The 26,453-nt window shown below is 36.9% G+C and overlaps 1 protein-coding gene across 2 annotated transcripts in view; it reads left to right on the top strand.

Moving 5' to 3' along the window:
* MAN2A1 (mannosidase alpha class 2A member 1) overlaps window positions 1-26,453 on the top strand; it is a 186,160-nt gene that overhangs the window by 76,769 nt on the left and 82,938 nt on the right. For both annotated transcript variants that reach the window (XM_003788924.3, XM_023512720.1), the window contains 6 exons: window positions 1,777-1,950; window positions 4,628-4,814; window positions 12,027-12,204; window positions 17,802-18,004; window positions 20,881-21,063; window positions 25,218-25,338. In XM_003788924.3, the coding sequence (XP_003788972.1) occupies window positions 1,777-1,950; window positions 4,628-4,814; window positions 12,027-12,204; window positions 17,802-18,004; window positions 20,881-21,063; window positions 25,218-25,338 (1,046 nt within the window). The remainder of the gene's footprint in view (window positions 1-1,776; window positions 1,951-4,627; window positions 4,815-12,026; window positions 12,205-17,801; window positions 18,005-20,880; window positions 21,064-25,217; window positions 25,339-26,453) is intronic.

Below are 26,453 nucleotides of genomic sequence, written 5' to 3'. Positions count from 1 at the left end.
TAAAAGGAAAAGCTGTCCTTTTTTCTGCTGTTTATTTATTTCTATCATTATGAGCTCATGGATTGTTATATTCACTTGATTATAATCTAGAACTATTATTATTTATTTTGACATGCTAATTGTCCTGGACTTGGCCAGTGGAAGTCCCTTTATTTTGTTTCCTGAGTTATCTTACTATGACCCCATGATTCCTTTACTGCACCTGGAGAGTATGTTCCAGGTTTATCATGTATTTTCTTGGCCTCAGCTCTGGAATGAGCCATTTCTTTCTGGTTATTTTAAAAAAAGAATGGTAGTTATAGCCAACTGGGAGCTGAAAGCTGAGTTGTTATTACAAGGTAGGTCTTCCTAGTGCACTGGGTTGGGAGATGAGTGTGTGTGTGTGTTTGTGGATACATGTAAAGATATCTCTATCTGTGTTTTTATATCTGTTGAAAACTGTCAGTCTTGATAATCTTCTAACTCAGAATCTTAGGGTATAGTCTAATCTGACATGGCCGTGTTTGTAGTTGTTTACAGTGCACATCCTGACTCCCTTGACTTCATTTGCTCAATTTTAGAATACATTAAACCTAGTTTCATGCCACCACACAAAACAGAATTGCTAAATAGAGTACAATATTTCTTACAAGTTTTGGAGGCAAATCAGCTATGAGAGATGCACAGTTACGTGGTCAGCATTTTCTTTTTGCATTTTGACTCTACACTCTCAGTTCCCTGTGCATCCTGATGTTTCCTTCGCAGTTCTGTTTGCTGGCTCCCCTTCTCTGTTCTTTATGTTATTCTCTATTATTCTATAGAGTTCTCTCTTCTGTCACTTGTGTTACTTTGTGTTGTGTACCTATTTGAAGTCTCTGCAACTAGAGTCAAGATCTCAAGATTGAGACTAATGCATTTTTGTAACTCCAGGGTCTTTCAGAGTGTTAGCTATGTGGATAGGTGTTAAATAGGTGTCTAAATGAAAAAAAAAATGTGCACACAGTAGTATTACTTATGTCAGTTTATAGGTGGTGAATAGATGCCTAACTTGAGAGTACTGAATACCTACAAGATCAGATTTGTATGATGCTAGATGAATGATCTTATTTCATTAATTCTAAACTGTGCATTTATTATTTTTATTATTTTATTTTACATTCTATCCTTTGTGAAATAGAGCTACGTCTTCAGTTCATGGCTCTTATAATTAGTATGAGGCAGCTGTGAAACATTGCCGGATTTCTAGGTAAAGAAAAAGCACTAGCATCAAAATGTTTTAAGATTTAGTGAAACATAGAACAGTTATTTTGGCCAGTTTTGACACTATACAATGAGATACTTTGGGACCGTTTGCAAGATATAAAAGACAAGCTAAAATCCTTAATGTTGAGCTTGGGAAACATAAGTTGAAATGAGTTGGATTACTTTTGTCACTTAGCAGTGAATTTCTGGGCTAACTCTACAGACAACAGGACTGTGACATCCCTCAGGACAGGGTCGTGGTCCTGTTTGTCTCTCTGTCACCAGCAAATGGCCACGACTTTAAGATGTGCAAGTGCTAATTTGAACTCCAACTGATTAATTTCAGTGAGCATTCTCCTGCCTTTGTGGACAGGGCAGGGCAGGATGCTCCCTCTGTGGAGTCCTGATGGGATTATTTGAGAAAGGCTGATGCTGGGTAGATCCTTTGTCTTATGACCCTAGGAGACCATAGAACTCTGATGAGGCTGATGTTATGACTTCTTTTTTATTTCATTTATCAATTAAAAAAATAACACTTATCTTATTTATCAACAGGAGTGAAACCTCGGTCTGGCTGGGCTATCGATCCTTTTGGATATTCACCAACGATGGCTTACCTTCTGAAACTCTCTGGATTTTCTCATATGCTCATCCAGAGAGTTCATTATGCAATTAAAAAACACTTTTCATTGCAGAAATCATTGGAGTTTTATTGGAGACAGAATTGGGGTACGTAGGGTTTGATAAAAGTTGGAGATCCCCCTTGACCTGCTTGTTGTTTCATAAGGCTTTTGTGAAATGTATGAACTCAGGCTGTGGTGGGTTTTATTCAGTGTCAGTCTTAAAAAAACCAGGTAGTGTAAAAATATTCTTAAAATTATTTTTCCCATGTATTTGTGTCAAGATTTACCTATAGAACATAGTAAAAATTTTTTTAATAAGGACTTAATATTTTGCAAATAATAGTTTCCCTTCTGTTTTAGAAAGCATATTTTATCATTGCATTGAAATAGATTAATTCTGATATTCAGGTCATTTATCTTATATTGAGCCAGTGTTCTTTTCTTCTGTCTCTTATCTCTACATCTTGTAGGAATTGCCTTTTAAAACCTAACCCTGTCATCCTTAAACAGTCTTCATATCACCTGTATCACCTGTTTTAACAGTGTGTTATGCGGGCACCCAGCTGTTCCAGGGAAATGCTTCTGGGCAGCTCTTTGTTAGGGAAGAACTGGCAAGATTTAGGCATCTTTGCCTGCCCAACCCCCACTGAATTCTTAACACCTTGTTTTTTATTTATTTTAATTTACTAAGTCCTTGCTTTGAGCCATGCATTATGTTACATGCTTTATATATACTCATTTACTCTTTATAAGGATTCTTTAAATTAGGTTCTAATATTGTTCCTTTTTTATGATGAACAAATGAAAGCTTAAATAGGTTAAGCCATTTGCCAGAAATCATATAGGTTATAGGTACAGAGCAGAGACTGGAATAGAATTCTCTTCAGTCCCTGAAGGCCAGGCTTCTAACATGGGCACGGAGTTCTCAGTAAGATTTCATCTGGAAAAAGAATTTCTTTGTTAAAACAATGTTGGAAAATTACTGGATGACATCATATTTTCTTTTCTGTGTAATCTAGACCCATTAAGTATTTCTGAAAAATAATTTGTAAATCTAGATGGTAAGTTTCTTATATGTACTGCTGCTTTTTCAGTAAGAAAAGCAATTAGCTATACAGATTTTTAATTCTGAAAAATTAAACCTGTAGCGAGTGTAAGAATTTGCAAGAGGTTGTAGCCTGTGTAGTTTAATGAAATGCAAAAGAGCATGTTAATTTGAAAAGCGAAGCATTGGTGATTTGAAGAAGCCATATTTTGAATGATTGTCTACATTTAAATTGCCCATAAATACTCGTCAGTAAGAAATTATTGAGTACTTTTATGTATTTATTACTGTACTAGCAAGAAATACAGAAAATATCCATTCCTATAAGAAAATTACAGTAGAATTTAATAAAATGCAGATACGACAAAATGCAGCAGATAAAATTAAATGTACAAATGAGCCTCCAAACAGTAGAGTAGAAAGAGAATTAGTGGAGTATTAAAAATGTCCTTGTCCGTAGGAGAAAGAAAAGGGAAGTTGCCATCAGCTCTGGCGCTTGGGACAGATGGCCTACATGCACATAGCAAGCATTAGTGACCAGCATCCGTGGTGTCACTCTGGTGAATGTGATTCAGTGCAACAGCTGACAGCACTGAAATATATAGGGTTTAATAGTTTTAATTTGGAAATTAAGTAGCAATTATTTTAACTAAATGAATAAAACTGGAGAATTTTAGGACTTATCCAGTGAATTCGAACATGTTGCTTTCATTTATTTACTTATTTATTTTGCAGTTTTTGGCCAGGGCTGGGTTTGAACCCACATCTCTGGCATATGGGGCTGGCGCCCTACTCCTTTGAGCTACAGGCGCTGCCCAACATGTTGCTTTTAAAAAGATGTTTTTAAATTAAGATGAACTTGTTTGTATGTTCCAGTTCTTAATGAAGTAGTTATTCCTTAAAAATGTAAATTGTTTCTTTTTTGTTTTCCTTTTATCTTCCTCATTGTAAAAGCATTACATTGCTGAAGATTGGAAAGCTGTACATAAATAAAGGGGATTCTTGCAGAGATGATCACTTTTAACTTGGGGTTAAGTCCTCCCATCTCGCATGGTTGTAGGCTTCTGAGTTCTCCAGGGCAGTGGTATCAACACATTGATAAAATTGTGGTTTTAATTACAATTCTACATTAGGAATCACTGCTCATTTTCCTTATCATTTTTGGTTTTGTTTTTGAAAATTAATTTTTCTTTTTCTGTGCTCCCTTCTTGGTGAAAAATGCCCCCACCAGCTCTTTTTTGGTGAAATGGGGAAGGACTCTAGAACTTCCCTCTGTGTCCTCACTGCAAGAACCTCGTGGGACTTTGTCCAGTGTTTTCGTAAGCCCCATCCCACCTTCTGCCTTTGTTCTTCCAATTCCCTTTTGTACTCCCTTCTTCTCTCCCCACATAGCCTCTGCAGCTAATGTCATGGTCTTTCTGTGTGGCCAAGAATGGACATGGCCATGATTTTGGATGAGCTGGTGTCTTTTACTGCTGCTCAGTTGTATCCTTCCAGGCCAGCAGACGCTGGATCCTGATGGGGCTTTTCTGTCTCTGCCCTAGCTAGATAGAAGAAGCCTAGAGAGGCTGAGATGTGTATCTTCCTTCAGACTGGTGGCAGTAAGTACTGCTGGGTATCTGTTCTAGAAGTTAGAGGGACTGTTGATTAGAGCTTGTATAAACCAACAGCATTTTGAATAGTTTTTGGGAAAACAAATTTAATAAAATGCAGATTGTGTGTGGGCTCTTTATTTCAGATCTGGGATCTGTCACAGATATTTTATGCCACATGATGCCCTTCTACAGCTATGACATCCCTCACACTTGTGGACCTGATCCTAAAATATGCTGCCAGTTTGATTTTAAACGGCTTCCCGGAGGCAGAGTTGGTTGTCCCTGGGGAGTCCCTCCAGAAACAATACATGCTGGAAATATTCATAGCAGGTAAGAAAATATGTGTTTCAGAAGAAGACAACATCTTGAATAAGATAGCTACTCAGCTGATTGTTGCTGCAAGGTTGAACAAATGGGCTTTAGTAGCCAACAAGATCCTTCTTTGAGCTATCTGTTCAAACCACATCTAAAGCAAAGAAAGGCCAAAGCCTCTACTATGCCTCTTATGTTTTATAGTTTAATGGAAACTGAACAAGGTTAGGCCAATATCCAGTGGATAACTTGTAATAAATTATTCCTATCTCCTTTGCCTGCATTCTGAAAGCTGTCTACTATGTTTGATTGATTTCATGTGCTTTCTGGTCCCTATTGAACTAAATGATAAGAAAAAGCAACCCAACTGCAAAAACACATTTACAGAAATGTAACACATAAAGAGTGTAATTATCTGTTCCCTTAATAACAATTTCAATAATAGTACCACCCAGCTCTGAACACATATTGGTCTGATGTTTTTGACATATAGAAAACTTTAAGAATAGTTATACTTAAATACACTTAAATAAAAATCAAAGGAATGAATCATTTATTTAGAAGAAAATTATCTTAATGATGGAAACATCTTATTGAACCAAGTTACCTATAGTTTCCAGTATTGGTGGTTTTAAAGTTTAATATCTTCACTTAAAAATTAGTGGTGTATAATAAATAAAAATGAAACACTATGTTGTAATATAAAAACACTAAACTGTGCTAGGAAAATAGTGTAGCCCTTTAAATAAATTAAGATTTTGTGCTATCAAATCAATTTATTTTTAAAAAGTTTCACTGAAAAAATGTGAGTACACGCTGGAAGGGGTTATACAGCTCACCCCCTGGGTGAAGGAGTCAACTGCAAGTTGAACTTTGCCTTAAAAATGAAAACAGTGTAACCTAAACATTTATACCCTCATATCAATCTGAATTTTTTTTAAAAAAGAAGTTATAATAAGGGGTTACTTCTCTCTTTTGAGTCATTTTTTTTTGTGATTTAGTAATGAACCATAATTGCATAAATCAATGTTAATTTATGACCATGAAACAATAAAATATTGATGAAATAAAAAAATGGAAGGAAGGTGAAATTGGATCTTTTTTTTCTTTTAATTTTTTTAATTTTTCCTTTAGAGACAGATTCCAACTCTGTCAACCAGCCTGGAGTGCAGTGGTGCAGTCATAGCTCACTGCAACCATAGATTCCTGGGCTCGGGTGATCTTCCTGCTTCAGCCTTCAGTGTTGTTGGGGCTACAGGTGTGCACCACTGGGTCCAGATAACTTTTTTGCTTTTTTGTGGAGACAAGGTCTGTTCCAGTGTGATACTCTCACTGGGGCAGATTTGAAGGTGTTTCGACATGGCAGTCTTGCAATGGGGCCCTTCTATCAAAATCCAACTTTCGTAGTTTTTGAAAAACAGCCTAGGATTCCATTTTCTTGGTTCCTACAACAGTGGGAACGAGTGAGGAACTCTTAGTAGCTTGCTTTGTAGCTAGGGTTAGGCAAGGTAGGCATTGGAGAATTAGCCAGTATATTATGTAGCAGAAGGTATAGTGAAAAGGAGAGGGGTGAGGATAGTAGGACCTTTGCCTGTGTGTACTTGGGAAAACAGGTTTTGTATTTATAGGTAGTTACATGACTCCTCTCTGCCCAAGTGATCAGGAATGGGGAACATTTTTAAGGTTAGCCAGATGTTTCAGTTGTAGAGTCCTAGTGCATTCATAGGTAGTGTGAGCCTCTCTTTCTGTCTTTTTGGTGCTGCTGAGACTACCTGTTTGAAGAACATTATTAGGGGGAAAAGACATTTTTGTATTTCTTTTGGTGTCTCATCTGACCCTTCAGTGATTGCCCCTCAGCGTCATGCATTGTAGGGAGTTCCAGTGATGGAACTCCTGGCACCTGTGGTTTCCAGATACTTGGGTTCACACAGGAGCATGAATCTTTGTAATACTTACATAGGTTTTTTATTTAAATCTTCTTACACGTTTTGAAATCTTTACTGGTCACTTCACGTCTGGATATCACCACCTTTTTGACCTGGTGATGAATGGAGATCAAACACAGGCGTTACAGCTCATTGGCACCTTTCAGCTTTCTATGTGAAAGACCATAAAGAAAATGAGATTTAGTATAATACACAGGTGGCACCACTTGATAGGTCCAGTTCAGCAAATTCTTCTACATTGCAAATAGAGAAATATTAAATTGCTCATGTCTGTTAGGGTCTCCCTTATAAATTGAGGAGCATTCTGGTTGGGTGCATAAATGTTAATAATTGACATCTCACCATGTTGAGTGTTTCCCTTAACAAATACAAAGTGACCATCTTTGTCTTTCCTTACTTTTGTTGGTTTAAAGCTTAGTGTATCTGTAAGTAAAATTGCAACCCCTACTTTTTTCTGATTTCCATTTGCCTGGATTACAGATGCCCATACCTTCACCCTGAATCTATCTTTATCCTTTAAGGTAAGATGAGAATCTTACATGCAGAAGATATCTGGCCTGAGTTTTCGTATCCAGTCAGCCAACCTGTGCCTCTTTAGAGGACAATTTAAGCCTTTCACATTGAGAATATTGATAAGCCTGGTAAAATTTTGGGTCTCGAGTTTTTCGAAAGTCCAGTGGACATTTTTAATCCTTTCACCACTATGGAAGTTGGAATTTGATCAAAAATTTCTGAGTAAGTTTACTTTTGTGGTAGAGGATTATGCTGGTCATTCTGTAGGATAGGTCTGAGAATTTCCTGGAGAGCTGGTTTAGTTATGGCAAATTTCTTCAACGTGTGAATGTCATTAAAGTAGAGTAATGTCATTTCTCCATCATAAATGAAACTCAGTTTAGCTGGATACAGGATCCTGGGTTGAAAGTTACTTTGTTTTAGGAGGTTAAAAGTCAATGACCACCCTATTCTAGCCTGAAAGGTTTCAGCCGAGAGAGCTGCAGGCGTTCTAATATTCTTTCCCTTGTAGGTTATGGTTTTCTTACATCTAGCTGCTTTCAGAATTTTCTCTTTCATATTAACTTTAGTGGAGTTAATTATGATGTTCCTGGGGGAAGTCTTGTTCAGAACTGTCTGAACTGTCTGCTATCTGAGTTTCAGAATCTCTTCACATATTTGGAAAGTTCTCTTTCACAATTTCATGAAGAAGAACCTCTGTTTTGTGAAGCAACTTCGTCACCTTCAGAGATTCCTATAAGGTGAATATTAGTTTTCTTCGAATTATCCCAGAGCTCTCTGAGAGAATGATCCATTTTTGCTCATCATTTCTCTTCCTCTTTGAGCACTTGGGCACTTTCAAAAGCTTTGTCTTCAATGTCAGAGATCCTTTCTTCTGCCTGCTCCATTCTGTTAGCACAGGATTCTACCATATTTTTTCAGATCTTTGAGGGCTGCAATCTCTTGCCTCAATGTGTCAAAATCTTTGGTCATTTTATCTTTGAAATCTTTGAATTCTTGAGACATCTTTTGAATAATTTGAAATTCTGATTCCCTCCCTTCCTCCATTCTGTTGATCTTATTTGCTATCTAGACTCTGAACTCGATTTCTGACATCTTAGCCATCTGTTTATGGATGGCGTCTTCAGTTGCATCTGCCGTGTCCTTCCTTGGTGGGGGTTGATCAACTCTGGTTGTTCATGATACCAGAGTTTTTACACTGATTTCAACCCATGCTAAATTTACACCGTTTGGCTAGGTGAGCAAATAAGGAGAAGTTGGGTTGGGGGTTCCAGGAGTAGTGATTAGCTAGCTCTTTGCCCAAAGGCTGGGACTAGTGTCTGTACCTTTTCCCCTAGAGCTTTGCCAAGGACCTGTACAGTGCTATGGCCTAAGAAACTGGGGGCCTGCTTGGGGTGGTGGAGCTAACTGTCTCTGTCTTGTTTTCAGCTGGTCTCTGTTCTACCCTAGTGTATCAGTTACTCTGGGTTGAAGTCTCAGCTGTGGAGAAATACCAGCAATTAAGTCACCCTGTCCCCCACAGGCAACAATTGGGAAAGGAAAATCACATCTTCCCACAACCACACACTCAGGGTACCACTTTGGATAGTCCTCGGGTGATTGGCCCAGTTCAACAGGCCAAATCAATTGTCTCAGTCAGCACTGGTCTCAGATGGAGGAGTTCAAAAGGTCTCTGGCAACTAGACAGCAGGGGTCTGCTGGCAGTTCAGGTGTGACTGGCTCTGGTGCTCTGTGAGGTCAGAAGGACCAATCCAGCGAATAAATTGGTCTGGGAAGGTTGATGCCTTCTTCCCCACCTTGCACCTTTGTCGCACCCAGTCACTGGTAACCCCACAAGGCTGTGACCCATTTGTCCAATAAGCGAGTGTGGCAGGGCTTTATGTCTGCCAGAGTCAAAGTAAGTCAGTGCCTCCTCCACTCGGTTACCACTCTTTGTTGCCCCCCAGCAGAGGGAGCTGAAGCCTGTCTGTCTCAGGCACTCAGTGGCAGCTGGAGAATGTTCCACTTGAAGTCAACCTAGACCTGAGGATATCCAGACAGCAAAAGAGATTCTCCCTCAATCACCTTTGTCACTGCTGTTCTGTAGCTCTGAAATCCCTATAGGGTGAGGTCTGGTTCCCTCTGGCAGACCCCAGAGTTGAGGAGGTGACTCTCCAAAGTTAGACTCCAGCAGGGTTGCTGTATTAATGCTGATGTTGGATGGGTGGTGTCCCCAGTTGGATTCGTGCACCTCAGCAGCTCCTGAGTCTCCACCCGTAGCACAGAGACCCAAGCCTCTGCCTGCTGAAATATGTTTCCTTTGAATCGTGGCTTGCCTCCATAGGGAGATGTGCATTTATCTCTGTCTTCTCTCAGCTCAGCTCCCTTCCTTCAGCTATGTTTGGTTCTTTCTGGCCGTTATCTCTCCCCCAGGACTGGAGTTTTTGTTGAAAACTAGCTCCATTCAGCCATCATCCCCTATCCCCCCATGTTCTTATTGAATGTGAAAATTAGAGTTAGGGAAAATAGCCCGAGGATTTAGCAAAGCACAAAACACGTTAAAACCAAACAAATAATCAGACAAAAAAGCTACCAGACACCCAAGCACACACAGATGTACATATAATCAGAAACAAGTAAACAAACAGACAAAAAAAAAACCCCAGGAAAAATGATAGTAATCATAAACTGATAAAAAAGAAAAGAAAAAAAGTAGAAAAAAAACTCGAGTAGCCTGATGTGAGCACTCTCAGCAACCTATAAGAAGGGAAGGAGAGGAAGAGAGAGAAAAGAAAAACAGTATTAATAAAATAATTAAGAATAAAAAAGGCACCACCAACAAAAATATTATTCTTGTATATATATAAAAATATTCAACTATACGTATGTCGGAGGGATCAACTTCAACGGGAATATATGTTGCAATATACTTCCTGGAGAGCAGGTGGCGCTGTGGGGGGGGTTCTCAGGCTTATGCCTATTTCTCGGTTTACGCTGTTTTCTTTGATGGTTGCTTGGCTACCTGCTAGGTGCTCAGACTCTGCGGGAATGTTGGTGCTTCCGGTTTCAAAAGGAATCCTGGCTGGTGGGCCTCACAAACTCTTCCCCACAACAGTTCCCACAAAGTGTGGGGCGTCCTGAACCAGTTTTAGGTGCAAGGATGGCTCCCTGGAGGCGAGACTCCACTTGCGACCCCCGCCACCAGAAGAGGTGCTTTGCACTCACCATCTCTGAACTCTCAAAACATGTCTGTTTCCTGACTGCCCGCCCAGCCTGGCTGTCCTGTTCCAGACGGCACCCCATGTGCCCTCCAAATTTGGCGCAAGAGTCCACTCTTCACCAGTTTTTCTACTCAACTCCTAGTTTCCCCTAGAACTAGAAATTGTAATCTTCTGTGGGTAAGGGGCTGGTTGGCACTGTCCGCTTCAGCGCCTCAGCCCAAAAACTTTTCAGTAATCTCTGTGGGGAAGGGGCTGGTTGCCACTGGCCCCACTTCTTTAGCATGGGAGCCCAAAGACTTCTCTATCAGACTCCTCTGCTTGGGTCACTCCCTGAATCCAGCAATCCACCAGATCACTGCACTCCCCAAACTGTTAAACTTGTATCCCATCTGCCATGGCACTCTGCCTCCTAAACTAGGGTGACCAGACATCCCGCTTTTTAACAATTTGTCTTGCATCCCACAGTGTTTTAAAAAAAGTCCCGATTTATGGAAAGAATGCATGAACAGGCGGGAGAACAGGAAGGGAATATACGGTTTTCGGCTGCCATGTGGCTATTTCACCAGGATATGAGTTTTATATTGTTTTTGTTAATTTTATAGTGTTAAACTGTAATAATAACAAATAATTGTTGAGAAGTGATTATCAAGAACTGCTTATCAAAGTTTGCATTGTTGTCAGGCCCTGCCCTGCACCACCTCCACCCTACCCCCAGCGATGTCATCCCACTTTACCAATGTTAAAATCTGGTCACCCTATCCTAAACCCTCGTCCTTCTGTTATTTTGACCGATCTCAGAAGAAAAAAAGATAAACTCTTCACTGGGAGGTTTCACAAGTTCTCCCTGCACAAGTTCCTGTGAAGTGTGGGGTATCCTGGAGCAGTTTTGGGTACAGAATGGCTGCCTGCTGGTGGGATTCAAATTGCCACATCTGGCCTGTGGGAAAAGGTGGCTGTGGCTGTCATCATCCCTATAATTACAAAGTGTGTCTGTTTCCGAAACAGGATTCTTTCCCCTCAATTTTCTGTTGGGCTGCCTAGACCCCTGCCACTCCAAACGGGGTCCAAATGGCTCCCCTTTCTGGTGGCCAAATTCTTCTTGGGAGTCCACATCTCACCAAACTCTCCACAAAACACCCGAACTCCCTGTATATTGGGAACTGCAGTCCTCCGTTGGGGAGGGGTTGGTTGCTGCTGCCTCAGGCCGTCTGGCTGCTGCGGCTTGTGCCGTGCCGCTTTGGCAGCCACTGGAAACTTCTCTGCCAGACTCCAGAGTTGTGGGTTAAAATTCCAGTCCAGCAGTCCACCACCTTGCTGCACACCCAGCGATGCCTATCTCCACTGGCACTCCACTCAGGGAAAGATCCAGTCCCCTCCCTTCTCCTCGAACCTGAGAAGATTTGAGTCAAAGATCCATCCCATCCGCCATCTTGGTCCGCCCCCCCAACAGTCAAATATACAATAATTGTATTGATTATAATAATGCTTTTGCATTTAGCTGTTTCTTTTCCAATGAGTTGTCTGTTTTCCTTTTCTTGATCTAATTCATATTTCCCCTTTTTCTTTTGTAGGGCTTCATTGCTTTTAGATCAGTACCGAAAGAAGTCAAAGCTTTTTCGTAGTAAAGTTCTCCTGGCCCCACTAGGAGATGATTTCCGCTACTGTGAATACACAGAATGGGATTTGCAGTTCAAGAATTACCAGCGCCTTTTTGATTATATGAATTCCCAGTCTAAGTTCAATGTAAAGGTAATGAGGAAAACATTTATTTATGATACTATATTTGAAGTTGAGCCTTTATTATTTAATGACACTATACCACAAATTTTTAGTTTATCTTTCATCTCAGTACTTCTTAAAATACATAATTCTTATATAAAAGTGTAATTCATTAAGAAGAAAATTATTGCATACTGTGGTTCTATTTCTAAAGTTGTCCTTTTGCTACCTACCACTCTTTGAGGATTAGAGAGGAATTACTTTTTTGTGATTGGGACTATGTACCTACTAAATTGTGATATTTACTTTTCAGCAATATCCTGTTTTTCTGCAAGCGTTGAAAGTTTTATTGTTTCTCTCTGACATTTACATCCTCGTGATTTAGTAGTGTGACTGGCAGATATGATGAACATGTCATGAATTTTGCAAACAAAAGTCTTATGTCCAGAGAACACACTAGCATTTTTCTTAAAGGAGGAAACTTTTAAAATTAATTATTTTTCTCTGGTTCTTATTCTTTTTTTTTTCCTTCATGGAAAATTTAAAATGTAGTTTTGAGAATAGCAAAAATAGTCCCCTTCTCCCCATAGTCAAGGCTTAACAACAGCTGTGTCAACTCAAGGCAAGTCTAGTTTCAGCTGTGCTCTATGCTGCCTCACCCCTCCCTCTGGATTAGATTGGCATGAATCTCAGATGTTATGTGGTTTTGTCTGGAACTGTTCCCTTATCTCTAAATGATAAGGGTTCTACTCAAAGATACAATCACAATACTATTATCACATCTAAAAAATTAATAATAATATGATTATTATCATATTATCTGGATAATTCAGATTATCGGGATAGATTCAGATTTTTCTGATCTCATTTTTTTAAACAAATGCTTTTTCTGATCTCTTTTTTTTTTTTTAAACAAATACTTTGTTTGGGTCAAGATTCAAATAAAAGTCATAGGTTACTTTGGTCAATCAGTCTTTTTCTTTAATTACATAATTGTACGTATTTATGGAGTACATGTGGTATTTTGATTCTTGCCAACAATGTGTAATGACCAAATTTGAGAATTTAGGGTATCCATTATCTCAAACGTTTATCATTTCTTTCGGTGAAATCCATAAGGCTTTCTTTTCTTTTCTCCTTTTATTTCCCTGTTTCCAGAATGCAGAGACAATAAGTCATTTAAAGTCTTTTGAAAATGCATGTTAGAGACCCTAAATAAGAAAGAATAAGAAAATTTATGTTGTGGCAGGCGTCTGTAGTGCCAGCTACTTGGAAGGCTGAGGCAAGAGAATCGCTTAAGCCCAAGAGTTGGAGGTTGCTGCGAGCTGTGACTCCGCGGCACTGTACCCAGGGTGACAACTTGAGATTCTGTCTGAAAAAAATTAAAAAAAAAAAAAAAAGAAAATTTATTATTCAGCATATTTATTATTTCACACATTGGCCTGTAAGACGTTAGAAGATCTGTGAAAATACCATAGAAAGGAAGTGATGTTTCTGCATAGGAAAGAGAAAGCTGATAATGGGCCGTGGTTTCCATACTAAGAATTCAAGTTTATTGAGTAAACTTAAATAATATGAAATAGATTAAGATATCAAGCTTATTCAAATTATTTACAATGGAAGTTTTGCCAGATTGTGAACTCTAAGTATAGGAACTATGTTTAAATTATCTCTGTATTTTCCTCAAAGATGAAACTCGTATGTGAAATATTTAGTATTTTACCTTTTTCCTCCTTATTTGCCCATGAGAACAGGTTTTTAATAGTAATTTTAAAAACTGAAGTTTCACATACAGAGAAGTGCACAAACCATAAGTATACAGAGGACTTTTCAAGTTCAAAGGCCCCCAAGTACCCACCATCCAGATCAAGCTTAGCACATATATAGTGCTCTGGGAAAGGGCCTCAGATTCTCCTCCCAGGCACCACCAACTGCTGCTTTGCTTTCTGTTACCACACTGTCCCTGTTGCCTGTTCTTGAATTTTATGTGAAGGGAATCTCAAGTGTGTACCTTCTTGTGTCTGCCTCTTTTCTGTCCCTCACTGTGTTTGGGAGATTCATCCATGTTGCTGCAGGTGGTGTAAGCGTTTCGTTCCTTTCTGGTGCTCTGTAGTCTCAGTATCCATTTGATGGATATACCACAGTTGATCCATTATTTTGTTGTCGAGGTTGTTCTTGGTTTTTGCCTGTTTGGTCACTTGTGTATGAGTTTATGTGCATATAAAATGAGGTGGAATTTTATTGGTCATTGAATATGTACACATTCAACATTAGCATATCTGTTACTAAACTATATTGCAAAATAGACACCTCAGTAGTTGTGTTGTGTGACAGTTTCAGTTGTTCACACCTTTACTCCAGTTTGTATTCTCAGGATTTCTTTTTCATTTTATCCTTTTGATGGAATGATTGTATGGTGTATTTCTCTGTAGTTGATGAGGTTTAGCCTCTTTTTTAAGTTTCATGCCATTTCGGTATCTTTTTTGTGACGTACATAGTTAAATCTTTTGATTATTTTTCTAAGCAAATTTGGGTCATCTTATCTTTTTCTTGCTGTTCATAGCTCTGTTATATATTTTGGATTTAGTCTTTTTTTAGATAAAATTTATGTTATTATTGTCTTGTTATTATATATAGCCTTTTGTTGAATATCATTGTATATTTCTCTATGGTAAGTACTTGTTAGGTTCCATTTAAGAGACTTTTGTTTACTTTGTGGTTGTGAAAATACATTCTTTTTTAAGCTGTCTTCTAGAAGTGGTATTGTCGTATCTTCAACATTTAGGTCTGTTATCTATCTGGAGTGAATTGCTGTGAATCATGTGAGGGTAGGAATCAAGGTACAGTTTGGTCCCTGTGGATATCCATTTATTAAAAAGGCCACATTCCCCCCACTGCACTGCAGTGTCGTCTTTGTCATTAGTCACGAGTGAGACCACATTTGTGTGGGTCTGTGTCTAGACTCTATATTTAATTTTTTTGGTCTAATTGACCAGTCTCCATTATCTTGATTACTACAGCTTTCTAATAGGTTTTAATATCCAGTAGTGTATGTCTTCCAATTTTATTCTCCTTCTCAAGATTGCACTGGTTATTGCTGGTCTTTGGTAGTTCTAAACAGGTTTAGGACAGATTTTTAATTTCTACCAAAAAAAATAAAATAAAAAGAAATTAGGGGATGTGGGGATTGATTGGGTTTGCCTTGAATCTGTGGCTCAATTTGAATACAATTTACTTTTTAGAAATAATGGGCCATCTAATTCATGAATATAGTATATTCTTTGTATAATAATACACGTACATTGACTTTTACATTTAACTTTGTATTTAGTAACCTTACGAAACTTATTTATTAATTTTAATTATTTATGGGTTCTTTTGTATTTTCTGTGTATGATAAATGACATATTTATGTAATCCTTTCCAGAGATTTATACCTTTCAGTCTGTTTTCTTGCCTTGAGCAATGAATGGCAAGAAAATAGACTGAAAGATATAAGCTTCCTCCAGTATAATGTTAAATAAAAGCTGTTAAAGTGGGTATACTTTTCTAAGGGACATTCAGTGTTTCATTACCAATCCGAGTTTTGCTGTAGAATTTTGTAATTCCCATTGTTAGGGAGTTTTCCCTTTAGTTCTTCTTTGCAGGATATTTTTTCATGACTAGAAGCTGAACTTTATCCGTTGCTTCTTCTGGGGCATTGCTTTCTGTGAGACATAATTATGTGCAGGGATTGGACCAATTCTTCAAGATAAACAGTTGGCAGAGTGGAGGGCTCACCTGGATTCATTTTCTTTCCCTCCAGAATTTTTGTCTCTTGGGTACTGGCTGCTTTGGTTACTCTAATATTTTCAGATCATTTTCTCTGTATAGCCCAGTCATCCTCAAACTACAGCCTGGGGGCCACATGCAGCCCACCAGGTGTTTTTGCCGCTGCTGCCTGTCCTGCTTAGCAGCCGACTCGTCCCGGGCTGCAGTCCAGCCCTCCAACGGTCTGAGGAACAGTGAACTGGCCCCAAGTTTAAAAAGTTGGAGGACTCCTGGATAGCCTATCTAGTTAATTGAGTTATCTGGTTTTTGTAGGACACTTAATATTCTTCCTTTGTTTTAACTAGAAATATAAATTTATTTTATTTTAATGAAAAGGAGAACAAAAGCAAATTGAGTTTAGATGGCTGAAAAGTTGGCATTTGGACTGGCTAGCCAAGCGAGTTTACCATTTGTTATCTCTTATTTAACAATTTATGTAATTTTTCTGTGTGTTGTCCTTCTACAGTTTCCTATGTTTGAGGTTGTATTTGTTGTCTTTTCATGTCAAAACTATTTAGATATTTTTATTTATTTTAGGTGTCCCATGTATTTACTTTATATGAACTACCAAGAGACATTCTAGAAAACATTTAAAACTTACTTTTGAAACTATTGTAGCAGTGAAAGAGGATTACTTTTCTTTTTCTTTCAGGTACACCTGCATTTATTTTTACTTTTTATTATTTTTTTTATTGAATCATAGCTGTGTACATTAATGCAATCATGGGGTACAATGTGCTGGTTTTATGTACCATTTGAAATATTTACATCAAACTGGTTAGACGGCCTTCACTGCATTTTCTTAGTTATTGTGTTAAGACATTTATATTCTACACTTAGCAAATTTAACATGTACCCTTGTAAAATGCACGGTAGGTGTGGTCCCACCAATTACCCTCCCTCCACCCATCCTCCCTATTTTTTAGTCCTTAAAGATTGAGTAAGTTTTTGAGAAAGCCTACGAGATCACTTACCTAAACTTTGCTCTGGGAAATTGCCAAGAAGGAAGTATTTTCATCCAGGCTCTTACCAAAAATTAATTGAAATATTTTAAAAGGGTATACTCTGTTGTCAATATTAGTTATTAGCATGACATAGATTCTTCTTCTTTTTTTTTTTCGGGGGGTGGTGCGGAATCTCAAGCTGTTGCCCTGGGTAGAGTACTGTGGTATCACACCTCACAGCAACCTTAAACTCTCCGGTTTAAGCAATTCTCCTGCCTCAGCCTCCCAAGTAGCTGGGACTACAGGCGCCTGCCAATAACACGCCTGCTTTTGTTGTTGTCGTAGTTGTCATCGTTTAGCAGACATGGGCTGGGTTCAAACCCTCCAGTCTGGGCGCATGCGGCTGGGGCCATAACCACGGTGCTACAGGCACCGAGCCAGCATACCATAGATTCTTAAATTTTGATTTGAAGGAAATTTTTGTTATCTAAAGTCCCTTATTACATAGATGAGAAAAGCGAGACTCAGAAATACTCAGATCATTGACTAATTTGTCACCATTAATGTGTCTGTTTCCCTGAGCCCATCTGTATCTGTTGGATACAAAGCTAACCCCATATTTCCTTCTATTTGTGACCCTTATTTCTTTTATGACGACACACACATATACATATTCACATTCTGCTTCTCAAAAAAAAGAGTCATTGATACTTTCCTCCTCGCTTCTGAGTTTTGTGAAATCTGAGGCATATTTTTATCTTAAACTGGAAGGAAGCACGACTTAACTATTTATTAAATTTTCCTTCTAGTGTAGGAAGTAAATAATACTGAGGTAGAAATGACTAATTGAAGTGCAACGTTTGTTTTTACTAGATACAGTTTGGAACTTTATCAGATTATTTTGATGCGCTGGATAAAGCAGATGCAAATCAGAGAGAGAAGAGACAATCGATGTTTCCTGTTGTAAGTGGGGATTTTTTCACTTACGCTGACCGAGATGATCATTACTGGAGTGGCTACTTTACATCCAGACCCTTTTATAAACGAATGGATAGAATCATAGAATCCCATCTAAGGTACATTTTACCTTTCGATATCTATATTTACTTATTCACTTCTTTTATATTCTAGCCTTTTGTAGAGTTTTGTGTAACATACATCATTTATGTAGTGTTAATGATGTGCTTAATGTAATTGTGGAATTTTAATGCAATCAGAAATATGTTGCCAGAGTATGATCAAATTATTACATGAGTTTTTGTTCTGGAAGGAAAAGTAATTTATCTAATTAAATCTTCTAGGAGTTGTATTCTGAATTTTATGTTATGTCTAATTATCAATAATTTACCTATGGTATTTGCATATTGTATTAATAGTCAGTGACACCATCGTGAGTATTTGCAAGGCACTAAACTGATAGGTTGAATTGTTAGATGGGTGAGTATTCAAGAAGCATATAGGGCGTCAGTGGCCAAAATAAGGGCTTCAAAGTACATTATCTAAAATTAGCATATTTTGTATGTGCAAGGACTTTAGTGATTCCATCTCAATTCTTATTTACTTGAAACACATTTCTATAGGTATGGTTTTCTGCTTAGAAGAACAAAATTTCTAAAAATGAGAACTGATGGAACAGGCAGTGATTGGTTGAAAAAAGTAAATAGATACTAAGAAGGCAGAAAAATCAATAGAGAACTTAGAAGCACTAAACTGGCATTATCCAGTAGAACTTTCAATCACCGAAGAACTTTGTGTAGTGGTAGGTTCCATTTCTGCACTGTCCAGTATAGTAGTCATCAGACACGTGTGACTGTTGAGCATTTGAAATGTGAGCAGTGTGACAGATGAACTTATTTTTCATCTAATTTCAATTAATTTAAGTATCAGTAGCCATATGTGGCAAGTGACTACCATACTGGGGAGTGCGATTCTAAGTAACTGTGTCTGATTATTTTTTGGTAAAGATAAATTACCTCATGGGCTTCTGAAACTTTCTCTATGTGTAGCCTGGTAAAGTAATTCATTTCTACGATGAATTTTGCTATTAAAAAATGTTTGATCATTTGAACTCTCTTTTATGTATTAGTGAATATTTAGCACATTTTGGAAGAGCTTTTTAGAAAAAAATCATAAATTTCCTTATGACTTGTACTTTAGGATAATGTGTTTTATTATTATTACTTTTGTGTTACTGATACTGTTTATAAAGATTAACCTTTGACTGTTATTTGGGGTATGCCAAAAGAATAGATCTTATTAAACTTACAACAAAATAGCATTTATGTATTATATTGACTTATGCATTCTTGCCCAATAGAATGTCACCTAGTTATCTGTTATTATTGTAAACTTTCTATGATAAAATACAGTCTATTTTAATAACGTAGAGTTTCTTTGGGACAACTGAATTAGTGATTTTTAAGTGCCAGGTATTTTTTAGTGGTAAAGAATTGTGAATATTGGTTTGATCTTAATTTATTGAACATGTTCAAGACATAATGGTTACTATTATTAATATACAGCACAACTTCTATAAATTGACCACACAGGGGACTGTAATTGGTCAGCTTACAGAGGTGGTCAACATAAAGAAGCAAGCCTACTACACTGATATGTACATGTGGTGCATGTCTGGTTTATGAAAATTAAGTCAACTTAAGGAAGTGATCAATGTAGGGTGCTGGTCAACTATTGAGGTTGTACTGTATTTTGAAAATTCTACTACTTTAAAACAAAAGAAAGCAAAACGCTATACAGCAGTTGTGAATTTCCAAATACATTAATTTATTTGAAATTAAATTTATTGTCAGAAAATAGTAATATTTCACTTTATGTTCATTTGTAAAATATAGTTAAAGTAGAAAAGTATGAAAGAAAATATTTCCAACATTCACTTTTTAATACTGTGGGGTATCTGTATATGGGTATGTACTTTTTCTAAAACCAAGACTATTCACTGTTCACTAGTCAAATATATGAACGTTTTTGAACAATTGACTTAATTCAAACTTAATCACATGCCGTGATTTTCATAAGAGTTAGCATTTACAAGTAGAGATTGTTTACTATCCTTTGATTATTTCCCCAGTTTAGAAGAATTAATAACTTAATTTTTACAAAAATATACTTCGAGTATCTCCTTTTTCCCAGTCTTGATGCATTTTCCAGCTGCTTGGATTTTCTCTCCATTGTCCATTCTCTCCATTGTTTGGCATATAGAACCTTTTTAACACTTTTCACTTCATCAAGTATCTTAAACCATATCCTCTGATGAAAAAAAAATTAGAGGTGGAAGTCATAGCCACCACATTCTTACTCAAAGGCTATTTTTATACTAAATTTTTAAAATACATGAGAAATGATATCCTACTTAACATTTTTAGTTCACATTGTTAAATTCTCTATATTTGTTGTATGCCGTCATTTAAAATTGAGACTGACCCCTTGCCCCTGAGCTATCACTGGGCCATCATTCGCTGTCTCTGCGTGTTCCATCCACATGACCATGTGTTTCTCATCTCTTCTCTTAAAGTGCATATAGGACAGTAAATGGCTATCTCATGGTGTTCATGCTGTCTATGCTGCTTTAGGAGAAAAGAATGGATGGAGACATTTATTTAATTCTTAACACTATAGGCAGAAATTTTTTCACTGTGTTAGACATGAATAAATCTGCCGCCAACAGGTGCTGGCTTCCTTCCAGGATCATCTAGAATAAAGGCCCCTGATATCAGTGTGATCATGGTGTGATTTGATAATTGAGAATTTAAATATGTTCAGTGGATACCTTGATGGTTTTATATATGTTTATTATCAGTGTTTTTTTCATAAATTGTACTAAAATTGTGGATTTTAGAAAAAAATTAAAACATTGTCAATGTTACATGTTTTAGATTATAATATAAAATATTTATTTTTAAATAAATACCAGTGACTTCTTTTATACAATTAGGGCTGCTGAAATTCTTTACTATTTTGCTCTGAGACAAGCTGAGAAATACAAGATAAATACATTTCTTTCATCACCATATTACAAGACACTTACAGAAGCCAGAAGGAATCTGGGACTATTTCAACATCATGATGCTATCACAGGAACTGCGAAAGATTGGGTGGTTGTAGATTATGGTACCAGGTAATGTAATTTTAGGAAAATCATCTTCATAAAAAGAATCTCTTCATATTTGGGGTCATAGATTATGTATCTTTTGATGAAATTGTTAGTGTAAAGCTGACCTCATTAAGAGTGTTATCCCTCCTATGTATTGCTACCACAAAACATCACCAATTTTTAAAACATTTTTCAAGAACTCTGTTGACAGACTCTTAACCACTCCAGCATTTTATTGCAGTGCATTTCTGCAAATACTGTAGTAAAACATTGCTATTGCTATAGAAAGCTGATGCTATTATCTCCTAAATACAGTGTGGTGATTGGAGTTATCTTCTTGTCCGAGGACTCGATATCAAACAAATCATAGTTACAATTCAGGGAGATGAAGACTCTAACTTCACTGTATATTGGTTTAATCTCTTCCTATTTCATATCCGATTGTTCTTAGATACTTTTTATTTTCAATAGAGGGACATTGAGAAAAAAGATTAAGCTGAGCCGCATAGCTAGGAAGGAGAAGGCCCTAGAAAGCATGTCATTTATGAATGATATGGGCAGTTGGGAATGAGAAGGGCTGGCCTAGGTGTTGATACCAAAAACTATTTTCAGTTCATTGAAGGGCTGTTAGATGAGTGAGGGAATCCGAGTTCAGTTATTTCTGTATGAAACAACTAGAAATGATGCCTACAACCATCTCAGAATATCAAAGGAATATTTGAACAGTGCTTTCCAACAATGGAAAAAGCCTAACCCTTTCTAACAGTGAGTTGTCTGTCATACCAGAGCGGATGAGCATCCATTGGTGTTAGTGCAGAGGGAATCCTATGTTGGGGAAAGAGTTTTGACTTTTTTTTAAAGTAAAGTTAAGACAATTATTTCTTCCAGATATTTTTTATGCCAACAGAAAAAAATGCTTTGATGTTATGTTATGTTATGCTTTGGTGTTATTTTACAATTGTTTAAAATATATTGCGTTTCTCTTAAAAGTAGATTTTAAAAGTGATATCTTTATTATAACTATCGCTGTATGAGAAAAGTATACACAGACGGTGCCTGTGGCTCAAAGGAGCAGGGCGTCAGCCCCATATGCTGGAGGTGGTGGGTTCAAACCCAGCCCTAGCCAAAAATTGTAAAAAAAAAAAAAAGAGAGAGAGAGAGAGAAGTATACACAATACATAAAATCAATCTTAAAATATTGACCCACAAAGTATATTACTAATTGTAGTAAATGTTGATTAAAAATCTAGTTACAATATTTTGACTGGGTTTCTAGAAATTAGAAGAAAACATTCTTTAGGTGGACTTAAATATTCAAGGCAGTGTCTTGACCGTCTTCCCAATTACCTTTTGGCTTCCATCTATTCAGGCTGATCTGGGGTTAAAGTAGAAAACACTTACTAGATGATAATGATGTTAGTATTTCTCCCACAGAAAGCATTATTGAAAGTAAGTTCAGATCCTCCATTTTTCCTTTTCACCTGCCTTGGTTTGCTGAGAGTTTAAGAGAGGGACTCAGCGTCAGACCACAGCAGAGCTTCTAAGAGGACATGGAAAGGTCATTCTCCTATTCTTTCTACTTGCTCTCTAGGTGATGAGATTGAGAGAGATTTGGGTACAGGTCATTGAGTTTTTGCTATGGAACATTTTGTGTCTCATGACCTTTCCTAAAGGGCTGTCATTACTTCCTCCAGGTGTTTTATGTTGCTTTTAGCTTATAAAAACTTCCTTGTACTGAATTGCACGTTAGGGAAGAAAAGACAATAATTCTCAAATTGTATTTGACATTCATAAATTTGCTACGTGAGGAGCACTTCATACTTCAATGAAAAGTCATAACCAACTACCCAGTCATTAGCTCAGATGTTTTAAGGAGGATATTTCAAAACACAAGTTAGAAAATTATCAACAAGGGGCAGCTAGTTTGGGGTGTTCTCTCTTCTTGGACTGATAACTACTGTCCCTTCACGTGTTGGCATAGATACTCCTATGAACATGTGTATGCATTAGGGATGGCATTGGGCTTCGCAATAGCAGCCTGAAACAGAATAGATCTGTCTCATCCTGCTTATTTTTATGTCATGTGAAAGAAACCTACAAGTAAGTGATTCAGGTATCGTAGCTTCACCATGTTAGCAGGGATCTAGGTTCTTTCTCCTCCAGCATACTAGAGTGACTTAGAAAGTCATACTCTCAACAGTAGATTAAATATTTATGTGATTATAAACTAAAGACCAAGAATGTATACATATTGTGGCAAAATTTGAGGTGATTCTGATTATAGCATGAAAAAATGAATTAAACTGGGACAATGTTTGTAAAGAACATTTCAGCCTAGAAGGCAGTAAAAGGACTTATGTGGAAGGGAAGGAGAAATGGTAATGAGATCAATTACAGAAATGTTTGAAATTCAGCCAATTACTCCTAACTTGTGTTTATGGTTAGGCAGAAGAAAACCATACAAAGGGTGAAGATAAGGGTCCTAACGTGTAGATCAAGTTGTAAATGACAGACAGACAGCAATCTCCTCGAACAACAACCAACAACGGCAGCAAGCTAGAAAACTGTGATTCCCAAGTGGTTTTCCCTCCACTGTATCCCATATTAAGAGCATAAGTGCATGCTAGAAAATTAGAAGTCCCAAGAAATCACATATTAATGATATGTTGAAACATTTAAATTTTTGTTTTAAAAAACAGCATTTCCCAAACTTCTGTTTTATTTTAAGCAAAATAGCTTTGTGGGTCCTGAGAAGATACTTGCAGGATGCTGTGCTGTAGTCTGCAGGCCTCAGCTCAGTGGAAGGCTGCGTGTGTGCCTTTAGGCTGTAAACGTGGATTTCTGACTCACTCAATTTCATTAAGACTCTTTAGTACAATGTAATACATATATGCTTTTAGCTGGTAGTAAATATAACTTGTATTCTGTAGGTCCAGGTTGTCTAATAAAGATAGCCATATAGATAATGGAAATAAACTTAGACTGAGCGGCTTATTTCCATAACTGAACTGTATTCATTTGTATGATTTTTTTTAGCCTGGTGAGAACACTTAGTACTATCTAGCAAATCATTTGAATATACTGAGAAATTTAATTAAATGACTGCATGAATTCAAATCCTTGAGATTTTAGTATGACAATTATAAATTTCCTATGCAAATGTATTTATTTAATATTGATCATAATCACATCTTTGAAGGAAGTCTTAACCCTATGCAAAAAAGAAGTTATTTCAAAAATTTTTTACATTTTTTCTGTTGTATGACAGCAAAAATGTCTTTAAGGCATAGTTCCACAGTTGCTTTTGTATTACAGAAAATAATATAATTTCCCTATAATCATAATAGATTCATTCCCATGGTTGATCGAAAACATGATTAATGAATATTCTCTATAGATTTTTCCAATATGAGTTTACCTGGTCTGTAAAACCTTAAGAAAAAAATCTTCAGGTTCTTTTCCCCTTAGTCGTTATGTAGTAACAGCTGGTAATGTACCAAGACTATATTCTAGAAATGACGATAAATCAATAGATTCCTAAATATCCTGTTGGTTCCTCAGACATAAAAATACAATTTGAATACAGTTAGTAATTTCAGGGACTAAGAAAATTAACAAAGATGAAGACAATTTCATTATCCAGGTCTGTGGAAAACTCTCCTCCTCTTAGTTCTTTTAAACAAGAACAAAAAACTAAATTCAACACAATATCTATATAATTCTTGGAGAATGGCTTGGAATCTTAATTAAATTTAATTTAAGTTAATCCTATGTTTTCTTTGGTTGTTGTTTCAACCCTTGTTAAAGTTTTCTCTACATTAAAGTAGCAAATCATTGTTTTCTGCTAGGCCTTTTAGTTTTGGGGTTTCCATACCAAATACTCTTTTCATTTGGTATGATAGTCATGTAAGTAGTTTGAGTAAGTTTATATGTTTCAGGTAGGTCTAGAAGCTTTCAATTTTAATGAGGCCCTATCATTGATAATCTTCTAAATTACCATTTTTCTAAGTGTTTAGTTCTGATGAACAAAGAGCCAGTTTGTTACAGATTCGTCATAGTTCTCTCTTTGTGAATACAAGATGACAATAATGGTGGTTTGGCCATTATGAAAGAAATTGAAAATACTATATGCAGATTTTAAAATTATTTCTGAGGCTAATAAAATTTTTGGTTTGCAGACTCTTTCATTCACTAATGGCATTGGAAGAGATAATTGGACATTCTGCATTTCTTCTTATTTTGAAAGACAAACAGTCGTATGAGGTGTATGATTCTTACTCTTCTGATACCCTCGACATGGTGAGTTGATCTCTGTATATTCATAAAAATGTGTGATTCTTTTGTTCTTGTGTTAGTAAAGGGGATGTGAGTCTTGATTAAAAGAAACATTGAAATACGTATAGGCAGTGGCCCAGTTACAAACAACCGACTTACATACAAGTGTACTTTCATGAATGGAGGCTGTTACAGATCATTGATAATTGTACCTGTTCCAGCTTACGTACAAATTAAACTTAAGAATAAGCCTACAGAACGTATCTTGTTTGTAACCTGAGGACTGCCTGAATAATTATTTCTTTATATATTATTTGAAAAAATTTGTACTACTTCACGTATTCTGCCTATACTTCTTGTATAGGCAAAAACTTCTTGTCAGTTTTTGATTTCTAATTTGTATTTTGTTGTGACTAAATCTAAATATGACAAATCAAACAAGAGTATTTCAAGATTTGTGAAATATATAGGCTTTTAGAACACTATTGAGATGATACTGTAAGACAGTTGGACATTTTCTTTAAAGAATTTGATTAGAAACCCCTCGGCATTTGAATTTTTTAAGTCCTTAACCTGTTCTTGTTGAACTCTAGAATTTGAGTGGTTTCCTAGTTTCAGGATGAGTCCACTGAGTGCCTTGACAGTGCTGAAGTGTGTATCACAATAGAGCAGTGATTAAGGAATTAGCCTCAGCCCTGCACCTGATTGTTGGGTCCTTGAAAAAGTTATTAAACATCCCTGAACCCTAATTCATTTATCTGGAACATGAGATGATCATATTTGCCTTGCCTTTTGCTTGTTAAGATCAGAAGAGCTGATAGAGCAGGACGTGCTATGAACATGCTGTTTGCAGCTAGGAAAACAGCTGAGAAAGTGGCTGGTCGCAACCCTTTATACACTTCTACTTGGCAACGCAGATATTTTAAAATTGTAATTTATTTATTATTACTATCTACTACAAATGATGATGGGCTTCGAAATTTTACATGTACTTTGAATTTATACATCTAGAATCAGAAATATAGATTAATTCAACATTTTCATATACTGGTGCTTATGATCAAGTCATGATTGTCCATTTTTACATTAAAGTAAAATGGACCTATGTCTCTTAAGGATAGAAAACATACAGTATCAAA

Source organism: Otolemur garnettii, unplaced genomic scaffold (genome assembly GCF_000181295.1).
Source record: "Otolemur garnettii isolate 467f Iridium unplaced genomic scaffold, OtoGar3 scaffold00030, whole genome shotgun sequence".
NCBI lineage: Eukaryota > Metazoa > Chordata > Mammalia > Primates > Galagidae > Otolemur > Otolemur garnettii.
Note: the sequence above shows the minus strand (reverse complement) of the source record. Positions and strands in the feature narration are given on the sequence as shown.